This window comes from Myotis lucifugus, unplaced genomic scaffold, assembly GCF_000147115.1.
Source record: "Myotis lucifugus unplaced genomic scaffold, Myoluc2.0 scaffold_5, whole genome shotgun sequence".
In the NCBI taxonomy this organism is placed as follows: Eukaryota; Metazoa; Chordata; class Mammalia; order Chiroptera; family Vespertilionidae; genus Myotis; species Myotis lucifugus.
This window is the reverse complement of record NW_005871053.1, coordinates 15,724,482-15,741,059: the sequence shown is the minus strand read 5'-3', so window position 1 is coordinate 15,741,059 and position 16,578 is coordinate 15,724,482. Positions and strand designations below refer to the sequence as shown.

General features: G+C 37.4%; 1 protein-coding gene across 1 annotated transcript in view; it reads right to left on the bottom strand.

The window, feature by feature from the left end:
* Positions 1-8,058: 8,058 nt before the first annotated feature.
* Positions 8,059-16,578, bottom strand: part of GRB14 (growth factor receptor bound protein 14) — a 57,496-nt gene continuing 48,976 nt past the window's right edge. The window contains exons 9-13 of the mRNA XM_006083197.3: positions 12,651-12,767; positions 12,487-12,559; positions 12,262-12,349; positions 9,678-9,771; positions 8,059-8,428 (exon numbers count right to left, since the gene is read on the bottom strand). Of these exons, the coding sequence (XP_006083259.1) occupies positions 8,282-8,428; positions 9,678-9,771; positions 12,262-12,349; positions 12,487-12,559; positions 12,651-12,767 (519 nt within the window). The 3' untranslated portion in view covers positions 8,059-8,281. The remainder of the gene's footprint in view (positions 8,429-9,677; positions 9,772-12,261; positions 12,350-12,486; positions 12,560-12,650; positions 12,768-16,578) is intronic.

Here is a 16,578-nt window from a genome sequence, read left to right as displayed (position 1 = left end):
GAAAAAAATGTAACTGTGTGGGGATGGATGTTAACTAGCTTATTGTGGCAATCATTTTGAAATATATAAATATATAAAAGCACTATGTTGTACACCTAAAACGAATACGATGTTATATGTCAATTATATCTCAGTTTCTTAAAATGGCAAAAAATATTGCCCAACTGTTCTACCAAAAGTAGGCAACACTTGAAATTCCCACCAATAATGTTGTGGAGATGTTTGATTTTTCTCCCCAGATTCTTGACAATACTTAATACTAAATTATTGGAAAAATAAATAACTAATCAAATTTAAATTTTGATTGCTGAATGTTAATGAGGCTAAACATCTTTTTATGGGTGTTTTTTTGGGTGACTATATATTGTTTTAATTACCGGTTCATTTCTTTGCCTTTTTCTATTGGAATGCATATCTTGCTTTTTGATATATAAAGGCATTTTGCATATTAAACTTATTTCTTATTAATAATGTTATAAATATTTTATCCATTTTTTGTTATTAAGCCTTATTTATAGTGGTAATTCCCTTTTGTACAGATTTTAATTTTGTATGTTTCAAATCTTCTTTTATTTATAGCTTTAATATCATGATTAAATACAGCCACAATTTTACATAAATGTTTGTATTAATTTTTCCAGTTTTTTATGACAATACTTTATGTTTAGGTTTTTGAACTATCTGAATTTTAGTATGGCATAGTGATATAGGAAGCTATAAGATAGCAGTTGTCCCATCAGACCTAAAAACCTTAGAAATCACTTACTGATTTCTAAATCCATGCCTATTCTCGAGTCTTTTACTGGTTTCTCTTTTTCCCATTTAAAAGGAATATGAATTTGCTTAATGACACTTACGTGCAACAAGTCTCACCTTCGTGGAAATTCAAGGCATGGTCCCAGATAATGTGGGCCAGGGCTTGATCTTTCTCTTTGGCGATCAGCACCATGTGGTCCTTTTGCTAAGAGAGGTTGCTGCCATGGGTCTGCTGCCATCAGGTCACTGCTGGCACTCTGGCCAGGCTACTTCTGACCACAGGTTCTGCCACAGAAGCCCTTGTCTCTAGTCTCAAAGATAATATACTTAAGAGTCTATTCTCGCAGGCATTCTCCCATCATTCACCTCTCCACAGAGCTGTGATAAGATGGACACAGATTTCTGCTCCTCCAAACAACCCATTTGGCTTCTCAATTATGTCTGAGCTATATTTCTCTCTTCGGTTAGCCCATTTCTTCTTCATGCAACATAAAAATCCCTTTCCTCCTCTTTGAGTACCTTACCCTTTACTACCCTTCAATAATCCTTAAAAAAACACACACACGAGGTTTTACCACCTCTTTTCAGATGTGTAGGATATGGATGTGTAAGGGCACCTCAGATGTGCACAATCACAATGCTCGTCTCTGTTTCCTGAAGTAAAGAGAGGAAAAGGAGTAGCTTTCTTCTCTGGTGAGTCATCAGCAACAACAAAAACAATTTTAAAATTATTTTAATCACTCTTACTTTACATTTTAATATGTGTGGTAGTAACATCCCACTGTTTTCTAAATGGTCTTGGCTGTTGTATGTTCATTCTTCCTGTCAATTTTAGAATTATTACATCAAGGGAAACAATCCAGTAGGATCTTGATGAGTGCTGAGATTCAGCAATTTAAAAAGTGAAATGGGAAAAATGCCATGCCACTGGCCCAGAAAAACAGATGGCGATTCTTGGACGTTTTCGACTGAATTCAATATGAAACCAATTTTAAAATGAGTATAAATTTTCAATGAATTAAAACAAAATAAGGATGGAAACCAAAATGATTTCCAAGCATAGGTAAATAACCACAGGGTATATCTGAATTCTGATGTTTATTGCATAATATCTGAAACCAGATAGATAGATAGATACATAGATAGGCAGACTGATAGGTAGACAGAAGTAGACAGATAAATTGATTTATATTTCCAGAGGTCTGGAATGATTTCCTCATGGATGTCCCACAGAAACTCCAGTTTTAGGAGTCCCCAAACTGACCTCACATTCTACTCCTGTACATTGAATTGATTCAGTCAACAAATCGGCATTGAGCACCTAATACCATTCTTATATACTTTGCTAAGTTCTGAGGTGACAATCATGAACAAGACAGTCTTTCTTTGCCAGGGCCTTACATTGAATAGAGAAAATAAAAATGACTTTATTCAAGTTTGGGAAGATGAAAGGGTATTAAGTTGCAAAACTACAGAGCACACATAAAAAAATTATGTACTCAATATCCATATTCTTAAGTCTTTTTGCCACCTAGTCTTTAAACTTTCTCAATGGCCATCTTTCTCCTCAGCTTCCAGCCTTCTGCCATCTTATTAGGACTCTTGATTCATTCTCTCACTGCCTCCCCTCTTTATTTCCACGACCAAATTCTTAACTTCCGATGCAAAATGAAATCCTCTTAATTTCTTTTTTTCAGCATCAAGCCTCACCTTCCTATAGTTTCTAAATAAAACCAATTTTTTCTCTAATAATTCTGATGACATTTGTTAAAATCATAACCTTTTCATCCTCATATATCACCATCTTCCTAGTTTCTCTGGCCCTAAACCTATTATTTTTGACTCCTCTCTTTGTTTATCCCTCATCACACTCATCGAATCACTAATGATTCCCCCTCCATAAAATTATTCCTTTACACCCATGGCTCTAGAGCAGGCTCTCCTGATTATTGGCAAGATTCTTTCATTGGCTTCTGGATGGGTTACCCTCCTTTGATTCCCTTGCCCGTCCTTACCTTATACACAGTTGCCCTTCTAACTCAGACATGATTGGAGTGCTTCTATCCTCATTATTTTACTCATTCATTTGACAGACATTTCTGAGAATTTCCAATATACAGGGATAAAGAGATGAATAAAGCCCATTCCTGATTTCAAACAGGTAAGAATTTTAGTGGGGTGATACATTGAGGAACTTCTGGCTTTCTTTAATTAAATATAAACCACTATGCCTCGCAATGAAGCTCTCCCTAATGCAGCAGGAGCTTGCCTTTCTAGTGCCACTCGCCATGACTTTCATCTCTGTCACAATACCCTGTATACTCCAGTTACAGCGAAGCTATCATTTGCTGAAAAACTCCTACATTCAATCTATGTCCTTTCCGTGCTGCCTGGCATTACCACTGTCCCTTTGATGACACTGTACAGTTCTTTCTGCAAGATTTGCTAAATGTAACTCCTCCCGGGCTTTCGGGACCCACCTTATTCCTCCCATCTTTCAGCAAGTGTTGCCAATGTCTCTCTCCCATTGTATTTATAGATACTTACCCAGCCTGGCTTCTAGGACAGGCACTTGCATATCTATACTCTGTTATTCGATTTCACGGGCTCTAAACGTGCCTTTCAAATAATAGGCACTCAATACATGCTGAAGTGAACTTAACAAGCACACAAGGTAAGAACATCATTTTTTTTTGCTCCTAATCTGATCACTAACATTACAAGCACTTCTCAGGGAAGCAGAATCCACTGTGAGGGGATGACCAGGGACACATTCATCCTGTGAAAGTTTATTAATTCCTCAGACATGCACCAATCACCTAGTAGTCTTTTCAATTTTCTCCACTCAGCCACACATTAGCCCATTCCCTGTGTTGTACAGGTGGGGGTCTCTAGAGCAAGTCTTCTACATTTGGGGCACATCATGAGAAGGCAGGGTTCTTTGGAAAAGACCACAATGCTGGGAAAAATAGGAAGCAGCAGGAAAAGAGGAAGACCAAATATGAGAACGACTGACTCCATAAAAGAAGCCATAGGCAGGCGTCTACAGGAGCTGAGCAGGGCTGTTGAGGGCAGAACATTGTGGACATCACACATTTAGAGTCACCAGGAGTGGGAGCCAACTCAACGGCACATAATACACACCTATTTCCTAGTCTGTCAGTCAGTGTTATTTCAGGGGAGGGAGATAGAATGTGTAAAAGTCCCAAAGCTCACTTCATATTTTTAATCAGTAAGAAGAAAGCAGGGGAATCTGTAGGGCTGGTACAGGTGGGCACAGTTGTCCTACAGACAGGCTGGGCACACACACACACACACACACACACACACACTGTACTGTAACTATGGCTGCTTCCATAAAAGCAGTCTTATCGGAAGGACAGAAATGAGAGCAGAGGCACAACATATACCATACACTGTATTCTTGGCAGGAAGGGCATACAAGTGGTGGAAGGGCACTCAGTGGTGGAAAGGGCAATGTCCCAGTGAGGTGGGGTTCGGTTCCTAAATGTACAATCACTAATGTGAAAAAAAAGTTCAGATTCTAGACCGTATGCTACTTTACAGGCAACTTACAAAATGAGTGACGATTATAGAAATGAAGAAACTGATTTAACCAAGGCTACATAGCTACTATATAGTGGTCTGGAATTCAAGTCACCAAAGTCCACTTCAGAGCTATAATCTTAACTCCAGTTTCTAATGTCATGTGTGTTATGTGGGGTCAAATTAGGAAGTGGTAAAATTTTTATAATTACAAGAGGAAGGGCATGGGAAAGGACTAGTCACGTGATACCCCAACTGCAGGAGCAATTATTTATACCGGTCAGAAATTCATTTAGATACCTTTCTCAAGTTGAGGGATCTCTGTAATGAACTTTTGGGTGAGTAGAGTTATGTGCTCGGCCAAGTGGCTGGCTGGCCTTTCTCTTGTTCACATCTGTATTTTGTGCCATGAAGTATTTGCAACTAGAGACATTACAAGCAGTGCCCCAGTGACCAGCAAGCCTAAATGTCCCAGAAGGTAAAACTGTGGGAGCCGGGGCTGCAAGGAGGTGACACATCCCACAAGAGGCAGGTATAAAGTTTGATTGGGTGTTCAATACGTGTTAGGAGAACTCTACCTCTCAAGCATACTACTCTGTGCATAGATCCAAGGCATGAAAAGACTTAAAAGTGCCTGCTAATAGAGAGGAGCTTTCTAAATAGTGGAACTAGCTTGAAACATCAAATTGTAACCATTACCAATGACAATCTTTCCTCTTCAGAAAGGTCATAATCCATAGTCTGATATAACTACCATAATACAACTACCACAGCCATTGTTGGTGATCAGAAGGCATTGTTGGTGATCAGAAGGCAGAGACCACATCGGAATCTAATTCATTGATGTTGAGCACCGTAAAGCAGAGCTAAAACAAAAATCTCCACCTAATATATTCCAATCAGTCAGGGCTTATTCCATTCTATATGTGAAATAAGTAATTATTCTGATTGAAACTCTTATTTTTATCTTGTTTGATTGGATTTCCTGAATGTTTCAAAGTAATCACTTCATTTTTCCATATAAGAACATTTTAAAGACAACGTGGACCAGATGGCCTGCTGTGTTTGCTTCTTTCTAGGAGAGGGAAGTGTGCTAACTCCACCATATGAAAAGAAAAAAGAAGAAAACAGAGCTGATTTGCCCTAATCTCTATCCAAAATGGTGCAAGATAGCAGAACATGGCTAAATTAAAACAAAAAATAATTCAAAGGTAATTCACATTTTTCCTGGAAAGCCATTTTAATATTATACTAACTATAAGTGTGTCTGACAATCTCAGATTTAATTTCCTATTAGATTTACACACATATACATTCAAAACACTTATCAGAGGAAAAAAGGAAAGATAATGTCAACCTTTCCTCAATAATTTTTCTTGACTCATGCTTTAAGTTCAAACAAAGCAATTACATTCAAAATGTGGGTTCCATAATAACTTTAGATTATGAATAAAGTTAGAGACACAAATAACAAAGATAAGAACAAATTGGTCAGTTTAGAGTGTAGCATTTAAAATGCTGTATTTTCTGATATTGTCAATTTGAACTGGGTGCAAAATGAGAAAAAGCATTTCATTCAAAACACACTTTTTACAAATTGGAAATAAATTAGAAATAGTCAGAGCTCTTTTGAAAGCTCCTCCATTCAGTGGTCCTATGTGTCTTCCAAGCCTTTATAGACACCAGATCTATATTTTATAGCATCAAATTTATGTTCTAAGTTTCAATGTTTTAAGAAATAGGTTTGCATCAGCTAAATAAATATTTTAAAATTTAATCAATAATTATTTTCAGCAATAATTAATTTAAATTAGCATTTTATGGATGTTTTCAAATGTTGTTATAAAAATGTACAGCTTTTATCTAACACTAAAATATGCAGTTTTGAAATATTGTTTTTTTTTTAAATCTCACTTTCAAAAAAACACACCTAATTTTCCCACAATGTTGTTATAAGAATCAATTAGAAGAAATGGGCAATATTTTGTATAATTTTAATGTTTATTTTATAATTTGTTTCTCTTATCTTTTTTTTTTTAATGAATAGCCTGGCCACAGAAAATGGAAAAAGCAGAATCATAGTATCCCATCAAAAACTTCCCAGATGATCTCAGAGAAGTGATGAGAGATTAGTATCTCGCTTCCAAAATCTTTGGCTTCTATATTGATGTTGCCTAGGTGAAATACTGAAGAGGGGGCAGGCAAAAATATTAGCACATATTTACCTATTAGAATCTTAATAGAGTTTAAGCCTTTGATTTCACTGATTTTAATCAAACTAATGATCTAGTAGTGTTGTAACAATCTAAGGAGCCTTCATAAAGTTGTCAGCATGGGGACAAATGTGAAATATCAAGGTGACAATGTAACATTGTCATAGATTATATGCTATAAGAAAGCATATGCAAATTATAAAAATTCCCTCTATATTTTGACCATTTTCTCACAAACATACAGTCATGCACTGAATATGGTAAATGATAGTCCGAATATGTGACAATGGTCCCATCCTATATAATAAAAGGCAAATATGCAAATAGACCAAATGGTGGAACAACCAGAACAACCAAACAACCTGTCGCTATGATGTATGCTGACCACCAGGGGATGTGTACAGAACATGGCAGGCATTGGCTGCGGCGGGATGGTGGAGCAGGTGAGTGGGGGGGGGGGGGGGTGCCAGACCAAGGCGAGGCACTGGTCGCTATCACTGGGACGAGCCTCTGGTAGTTACTGAAAATTTTTGCTCCCGCGTGCCGCGGTCCCACCCGGCGTTCGCACCTGCTGCCTGCACCGGCCCCACTAGCATCCACAGCCGGCGCCATCAGCAGGTGCGAGTGGCGGCTGCCAGCCCTGATTGCCCTTGAGGGCTTCTCCACCTCCCCCTGCTCCTGAGGGGCGACTGAGGCAGCAGCCTCCACCCGCACCCGCTGACGGCACCAGCCCCACTCGCACCGCTGCTGGCGCTGGCCCCAATCGCTCTGCGCCGTCAGTGGATGTGAGCAGGGCCGGTGCCATCAGCACATGGGAACGGTGGCGGCGGGAGCAGGGCTTCGGGCAGACAAAGGATCAGGGGCCACAGCGGGTGGGGGTGCAGAGGATGAGCCAAGACCCACCCCTGTGCCTGCTGCAGCCTCATGGCCCACAGTTCCTTTCAAGGTGCACGAATTTGTGCACCTGGCCCCTCGTATTCTATGATGTTTGCACAATGATGAAGTTGCCTAATGATACATTTCTCAAAATGTATTACTGCCATTATGGGACACATGACTGGATAATTCCAGTTAATCACTAAATGAATTTTTTTTAATGCAATGAGTAATGTGTCACTAATAGGTGCAATGCCAGTGTAAATATTATAGTACAATTAATAATTTAAAAATGTAATAAAACTCATCCTGAAAAAAGTCAATATATTGCACAATAATTTTAAGGTGCTACTTCAAATAGCATTTGATTTTAAGGTTATAGTAAATTCAGAAAATATATAATTAAAAATAGTTTTAGTTTTATTGACAGGTTGTGGAAAGCTTCTTTTAATTGATAATTTGAGTTTTTAATCATACTTAATATATAAAAAGAGTAATTTAAACTCAGTCCTCAAATAATTCATTCTGAACCCAATTTTTTTTTTAATATTTTGCAGTTGAAAGTTCTAATGTTGCTATATTAAGGACAGAAAATTGTTTAAAATACGCATCTTTGAAGAAAATAATATATTAATGTAAAATCACACAAGAACACATCAAACCATTCTTTTTCAGATGTTTAATTTTAACTAATGAATTTTAAATGAGGAATATAATAGCAACCAAATCTTTGCTTATTTTCAATGCACAAACTATTTTTTGTAACTTGGAGGTGAAATAAATTCTTTTCAGCATAGCAATGCTTTCACACTTTTTATGGTCTTTCTTTTTCCTTTTGTATTTTTTTTCCTTGTTTTCTTCACCAGTTTAACAAGTCACTTCTAGTTTGGCTAAAGAGCAATTTTAGCACAATAATGCTTCAACTTGCAAGGAAGAACACCTTTATTGAGTTGATAGAACTCCACCAGCTGGATTAGATCCGTAAACCTTGTGTGGCCATCGTCCAAGGTGTGGAACATCTGGCCGTCATCTTCCACCTACAGGAAGAAAAATAACAAACTGGTAAGAAGGGCAAAATATGCAGGAAAATCACATTCCATTGCATAATGTGTCTTTATATAGGCAAAATTAACAAACTTATAAAACTAAAGGACAGTGAAAAAAATGTTATGGCATGCCTACTTTTTTTTTGTAATTTCACGTGCATTTAAAGGAAATATCATTTGATCCTAGAATAAGCAATTTGGCTGTACTTCATGCAGTATTCTGTAATTGGAATAGTATGACTATTCTGAATCAATATACAGTGAGAAATCTGCACTATTCAGTCTATTAATGATCCCACTTACAGATATTAATTTCTATTTCTAAATGTTGTCTACCGAACAGGCTCACTTAGTACATTAAAAATGAATATTCACACAATTTGTATCTGTAAATTGATTCTGAAGCAATCAAGCATTATGTTAATGGGATGACAGTGATTTTTTTTTCTTTAGTCAGTGTGATCTTCTGGCATTAAGCAATTCATACTTGCCAGGGACATCATTCACATAATCAATGAAGTAGGAAAGATACTTCATATAGACTTTGGATAATTCCAAAAAGAACCATTCAAAAGGAAACAGTAATTTAGCAATCTCATGTAATACTTTCCTGAAAGTAGAATAATTCTCTATTGCATACTACCTGGTTCCAATCTACAGATCACATGCATACACACATACACACACACACACACACACACACACACACACACACAAATACACACACAGGCAATAAAAACCCCAAAGCAAGTTGTTCCACTCAGAAGGAGAATTACAGAAACATTTTAAATGTGCTCAGAATAGTTTAAATGACCTCCAGTTCTACAGCACCTACGTATCAATCCACAATGATTAAAAACAAAACTACAAAAATAACAAAACAAACAAACAAAAAAACATTTGGGGATCAGAGAGAAGGGCTTTAAAATAATGGTTTGTAAAGAATCACCAGTAGAAGTTAGGAAAGAATCTTTAGTGGCCTTTTAACAATAGGTGGCAGTAGGCCTATACAAAATTGCTAAATCGTATTTCATGGGAAAAAGAAAATTTAATTTTTACAATTCCTGTATTTCTTATATAAATTCAGACTCATAAAACCATTTATGCCAACCTTAACTCTAGTCAAAGCACAAGCTCCCAAATTATATTTAATAAAAGGACTAAAGAAACCCAAAGTTTCTGAAAGCTTATGCATTAAAATCATCTCTAATATAGGAATGTGAAATCACAAAATACTTACTGGTAGGATTTGAAAGTGCTTTATTTTTTGTGCGTGACTCATTGACAGTACGAAGGTTCTAGGGTTACTCTGACTATCCCGCACCAAGAAAACTCTAAAGAGAGAGAAGGAATTTCAGTATGTTTCTACATTTACTTATGGTTTTCATATAAATGCAGCATGTACAGAATCTAGAAAATATACACATAAATGCAGCCCAAGTTTTCTTTCATTGTGTATTCAATGATGGGATTATCCAACCTGGTAAATGATCTGGTATTAACATTACTTTCAACTGTAAAACTGTCATTAGTGCTAATTTTAAAAGGATAACTATAGAGCCCATTTGTCAGATTGTTTGCTCTCAATAACCAATGTAATGCTATCATGGTATCAATAATTAGTGTTGTGTCCTTTTTTCCACTGGGAATTTGGGTATTTACATGAAACTGTTTTGTACAGAGAATGAATGGGGCATTAGCATATTTTCATTTTAAGTTCTGGGTCCTAATAGGTCCTGAAAGAGAAAATTATTTAAAATGAAATAATTTTTAACCTCCTCCTCTGGACTCCCTTTTTTCTTTTGTTTCTGGTTCCTACTGTTACATGTACAATAGAAAGTGAGAAATTAATATATTCTAAAAAAAAAATCAATCCAGAAATCATTTATTGAATGTTTGAAAATAATATTTTAAGATAAAGAAACACCCAAAGAACATGTACTTTGACCTTGAAGAATGCATCAGAAAAGCCTTTATAATGTCAGGCTAGAAAAGCAAGACATGAAGTAATATCCTAAGAGAAAAGAGTTACCTGACGTGGATTTGTACTCACTGGCAAAACAGTGCAAAACCAGCTTTGTATTACTTGTTGGCACACAGACTGAGCAACCAGTCCCCACTGGTGGCTCCAGTCCTAATCTCAGTGTGCCCAGGCAAAGAGGCAGCCAAATTTGAGACGTCATAGATCTCTGATGGGATTATCCATGTTATCTATGCTGTGTGAGATTCTGACATTGTATCACTGGGAGATGGGACAAAAGGGAGTTTCATTGTGAGTCCCTCCCCATTCCCCAGTAAATCACCACTGCCACCTAGTGGACTATCTGGCAGCAGCACATCTTTCCAAAGTGTTAATTTAAAAAAAACATTTTTTTAAAATTAAAAATACAAAGATACTATAATCTTTATGCAATTATTTCTTTCAATTTACAAAAACTGGGTTCAGAAAGAAGGGAAATTATAATCTCACAAAACATTTTATCTGTTCTCTGTGGTTTATGTATTTTCTTGGTCTCATCAGATAGTAATTCTGCTGACTGTCCAAATTTATATCTAACAAGACCATGCTCCACGCAGGGAAGCATATTAAAATCTTTTCTTATTTAGAGTCTAGTGGAATTCTGACTTGCTATTAATAATCTTCCATGTGAAGATGCATTTTTATCCAAATGTCAGTATTAAATCACCTTGAAATCTTGTCATCATCTTAAGCCAACCATTGAAAGATATAAGATCCCGTCACCCCTTGTTTAAATTGATGTTGGTTTCATTTATCATCCAAACCTCAATACAACCTCATTAATTTGTATTGCATTTGGGAAGAGAATTTAGCCAGTATTATAGGAAGTATCTGAAATACTTTGAGAAAAGGAAAATTCTTTAAATTATCAATCATTCATAATACATTTTATATTTCTACTATATCTCCCATACTACCCCACTAAAAGATAACATGAGAAACAGTCAAGAAGTACTCTTATTGGTTTATATTACTTTTAATATAAGCTTTTAAAATTTAGAGAAAAAACTGGAATATAAACAGAAAGAAAAAAAAAGACCATCTGAATATATAAGCAACTTTCTACTTAACATACCCTGCATCAAACTTTAATATTAGTGATCATTATTTAAGAAAGTATTAAATCACCTTCACTTATGCACAAATAGTAAGCACACACAATGGAACAGGTATTCTATAGATATTGCTAGGATACATTGGCAACCATCCTTATAGAACACAGTCACTTCTGTTTCAATAAGCTGAAGTTAAAAATCTTTGTGTTGTTGAATAAGTAATTACTGGCTGTAGCAGAAATCAAAATCACGACCATTCGCCCGGCCAGTGTTGCTCAGTGGTTGAGTATTGACCTATGAACTAGGATGCCACCCATTCAATTTCTCGTCAGGGCACATGCTGGGTTGTGAGTTCAATCCCCAGTAAGGGACATGCAGGAGGCAGCTGATCAATGATTCTCTCTTATCATTGATGTTTCTATCTCTCTCTGCCTCTCCTTTTCTCTCTCTGAAATGAATAAAAATATATATAGTCCTAGCTGGTTTGGCTCAATGGATAGTGTTGGCCTGCGGACTGAAGGATCCTGGGTTTGATTCTGGTCAAGGGCACATGCTCAGGTTATGGGCTCATTATCCCGTAGGGCGCGTTCAGAAGGCAGTGGATTAATGATTCTCTCTCATCATTGATGTTTCTATCTCTCCCTTTCCCTCTCCCTCTCCTTTCCTCTCTGAAATTACTAAAAATATATTTAAAATAATACATATTTTTCTTTTTTTTTAAATCACGACCATTCAAAAATCAAACTTACCCATCCACAAGTCCTTGCTGAATAATCAACCGCTGAGCTTCATCTCTAGAAATCCTGTGGTGAAACCACGGTTGGGACCGGTGGATAACTGAAGAAACAGAGGGAAGGAATACAAAGCTCTGCATGACAGGATCACAGTTTAATGATATAAACTTTCCACCATGACCCCTCAGTGACTATGTCTGAATGCCCTCCCGTGCAATCCCAGTGCAGATGCAGACATACCCATGCTTATGGCGGAGCTCTGTGAAGAGGCCTTGGGGCTGCCATGGTTGCCCAGGCGTAAGCACGCTTTTTTCTGCACAAAGAAGGGAAAAACACATTTCAACTTTCTGGGTAAAACAAACTGAAATCGTCAATGATTTTAAAGAACATGAACTGATGTGTACCCTCCATGCGAGTCCTTCTTCGACTGCAACTGAAAGGGCTTCCGTGGGATTGTCTATAACTCTGCTTTTCTGGCCTGAGAAGTCCATTGCTACCAGGGAATTCTCTGATATACTTCTCTGGAAAAGAAAAGAAAACTTTTTTTTAACAGGAAAATATATTTGAAGTTATCTTACAGTGTTTTGCTGGCAATAGGTTTTCATTCTAGGATGTGGTTCCAAAGGCGGCTAGCAAGAAATTAAAATGTTAAAAATACATATTCAAGATAAAACAATGCTATAAGATAGTTTGGTTAAATAAGTTATACAGTATTAGGTAAGGTCATTGAATTGAGTGCTGAGTAAAGGAATTAAAAGCTTTCAAGGTAAGCATGGTTTCTCCTAAAACAACCCTCTCTTCATATTTTCTACTAAAACAGAAAAACACCAATTTAGAAAGGAATTGTTAGCTCTTCCTGTAGCTAAAAATATCCATGACTTCCAAACTCATCTCCCTATTGTGCTTTGACAATTATCATTTAAATATCAAATCTAGCTATTTATGAAACAGCTATATGTTATGATTCGAGATATGATAAAACTATAACAATCTGACTTATATCACTTCTTTAGAAAAATAGCACTCATTTTTATAACTGTATTTTATTTTTTAATATATTTTTATTGATCTCAGAAAGAGAAAGGGAGACGCAGAGATAGATAGAAACATCAGTGGTGAGAATCATTGTTCAGCTGCCTCCTGCATGCCTCCTACTGGAGACTGAGCTCACAAAGGGGCATGCTCCCTGATCAGGAATGGAACAGGTGGCCTCCTGGTTCATGGGTCAATGCTCAACCACTGAGCCACACTGGACGGGCAATAGTGCTCATTTTATAATAGAACTAAAATATGTATTTAAGTTTATCATCTCAACTTTCATCTAACATAGAAAATAAAATTTAGTAAAATAATTCAGATAAACTCCATATTATTAAATTTTATTTAATTTAATATATGAATAATGTTTCATTTTGTGAGGATAAACATGGCAAAGTGAGAGCTGCAAAAATATGTCAATGACAAAAGAAGAACTGATATAACAAGAAGACATCTTTAAACAAATAATATCTTGCTAATTATTTTTTGTCAATTACTTTTCATATTTATATTATTCTGAACATGAAATAAAATATCCAAAACCTGGACTTTATTTATACTTTTTGTTTGATTAGGGCTCTACTTCACAACCATTTTTTTAAAAGTATGCCACCCCACATCATGCAGCTTTTAAAAAAAAAGACAACTGTCAAAATCTCCAGGCAAGAGTGTTACTCAGTTTTTAAGAATTAAAACTCTGCAAAAGAGCCTGGCCAGTGTGGCTCAGTTGGTTGAGTGTCCCCCCCATGCAACAGAAGGTTAATGGTTCAATTCTTTTTTTAAAAATATATTTTATTTATTTTTTACAGAGAGGAAGGGAGAGGAATAGAGAGTCAGAAACATCGATCAGCTGCCTCCTGCACGCCCCCTACTGGGGATGTGCCCGCAACCAAGGTACATGCCCTTGACTGGAATCGAACCTGGGACGCTTCAGTCCGCAGGCCGACGCTCTATCCACTGAGCCAAACCGGCCAGGGCAATGGTTCAATTCTTGATCAGGCCACATGCCTAGGTTCAGGCTCGATCCCTGGTAGGGGGTGTGCAGGAGGCAGCTGATTGATGTTTCCCCTCATACATGGATATTTTTCTTTCTCTCTTCCTTTTCCTTCCTCTCTCTCTAAAAATCAATTTAAAAATATCTTTTACAAAGTTCGCTTTTTAAAATATATATATATATTTATTGATTTCGAGAGGAAGGAAGAGGGACAGAGAGATAGAAACATCAATGATGAGAGAGAACCATTGATCCGCTGCCTCCTTCATGCCCTCTACTGGGGGATCGAGTCTGCAACCCGAGCATGTGCCCTTGACCGGAATCTAGCCTGGGCCCCTTCAGTCCGCAGGCCAATGCTCTATCCACTGAGCCAAACCAGCTAGGGCAAAATTCACTTTTTTAAAAATAACCTTTCTTTTTTTATTTTAAATCTTTATTGTTGAAAATATTACATATGTCCCCCCATTGACCCCTTCTAGCCTGCCCCCACACCTTGCCCCAGGCCTTCACCTATTGTCTGTGTCCATGTGTTATGCATATATGGTTGAGTTCACTTTTAAAAAATATAAAATAAAATAAAACTCTGCAAAAGAAAAAAAAACATTCAAAAACAGCATGGGCAATGTTTACCAGTTATTCTCCACTAGTTAACAGAGTTGCAAAACAAAAAATGTTGGTCTAACGGTAAATGAGGAGCCAATGCGCATTAAGAGACTCCTGGCTTAAGACCATTTTATCTCTCTCCACATGGACTCAGCCATCCCCAACTTGGCCTAACAGACCACAGTCACATGTGTGTTTTAAACCTTGTCCACACACAGAAAAATCAGGGGGCTCATTTATCCCCACATCACACACTGCACTTTTTAGCATTTGTTATTTCCTCTTCAGACCAGGCTATAGTAGTCCACAATCTTATTAAGGTTCAACTTTATTTCTAGAGACCCGGCCTGCAATCTTTCATTTGTTACAGGAGCCTTTGTAACTGGCAGTTGCTCTTGCCAGACAGATGCTGTCCCTGTAATCTCTATTTTCGGTCACACCTGACTTTGCCCTCCTCACCTGTGCTGGGCTGTGGACCAGTTGGATGTACTTCTGCTTTGCCAACTTTAATGAAAAGCCTCTACCTGCTCAAACCACAGAGTACCTAATCTCACTCATAATGGTAGCTGTAGACTTATTATCTCTCTACTTCACATGCCAAGATGGGCTTTGTAATCTCAAGGTCCCAGTGTCATAAAAATACTGTTAGGAGAGGACAATAAATGTACCCAGTGTTCTTATTTTTGTTTCCTATAATATGATAGGCCAGTATATAAAACAAGATTTTATGCTCTATAATTAGTTGACATAAGTAGGGAATCTATAATACAAATAAGTCTTTTCATTTGCTACATTACACTAGAAGGAAACACAGGAATATAGCAAATATTTTCTGCTGAATGGCAGGTGGTGGATGAAAAATTAATAGTTTACCTTTGGTGGACAAAGAAATGGAAGTGAAGGAAGATCGAACTTGAACTCAAAAGGTCATTTTCAGCTCAATTTCTTTCACATAGAAAAGCAATGTTGATAACATTCAGAATTGGTGTATTTTTCAAAGCATGTGTCCCTAATTCTAGCTCTTTCTTCTAGTGGGATAAACAGGGCAAGCCCTAAAAAAAGGGTCCATGATATTAAGGGCATGCCTCTTTTTTCTTTTTTTAAAGAGAGAAAAGACCTGGGACAGTCTGGATTATCCAGGCCACACAGTGAGATCAGATCCAGTCCTTCTAAGTGGATATAAAATGGTTTTCAGGCAGTTCAACTAGGTGGCAACTAGTAGCCACTCACTCTCTGCCACCACATTTAAAAGATCTAGATGAAACTGCAGTGTAGTCCTTAGCAAGAGGGCACAGATTTTCCTCATACATTATCTCTCATCTGCTTCATACAGAGCCACAAGACATCAGAGATGAAATTGATTCTGAAGATTATTCAACCACCCCCTGTCTATACTGCAGGACACCAGTGACTCCACTAAGGTCACACGGGCAGCTTATGGTAAAAGCAGTGACTGACAGGCTCTATCTAGGGTACCCTTATGTACCACAGAGTGGGGTACAGGGAAGAAACGGTGGCACAGGATGTCCAGCTCAGGGTCAAAAGTGAGGAAGGCTCTGGCCTGTTTGGCTCAGGGGATAGAGCGTTGGCCTGCAGACTGAAAGGTCCCAGGTTCGATTCCGGTCAAGGGCATGTACCTTGGTTGCAGGCACATCCCCAGTAGGGAGTGTGCAGGAGGCAGCTGGTAGATGTTTCTC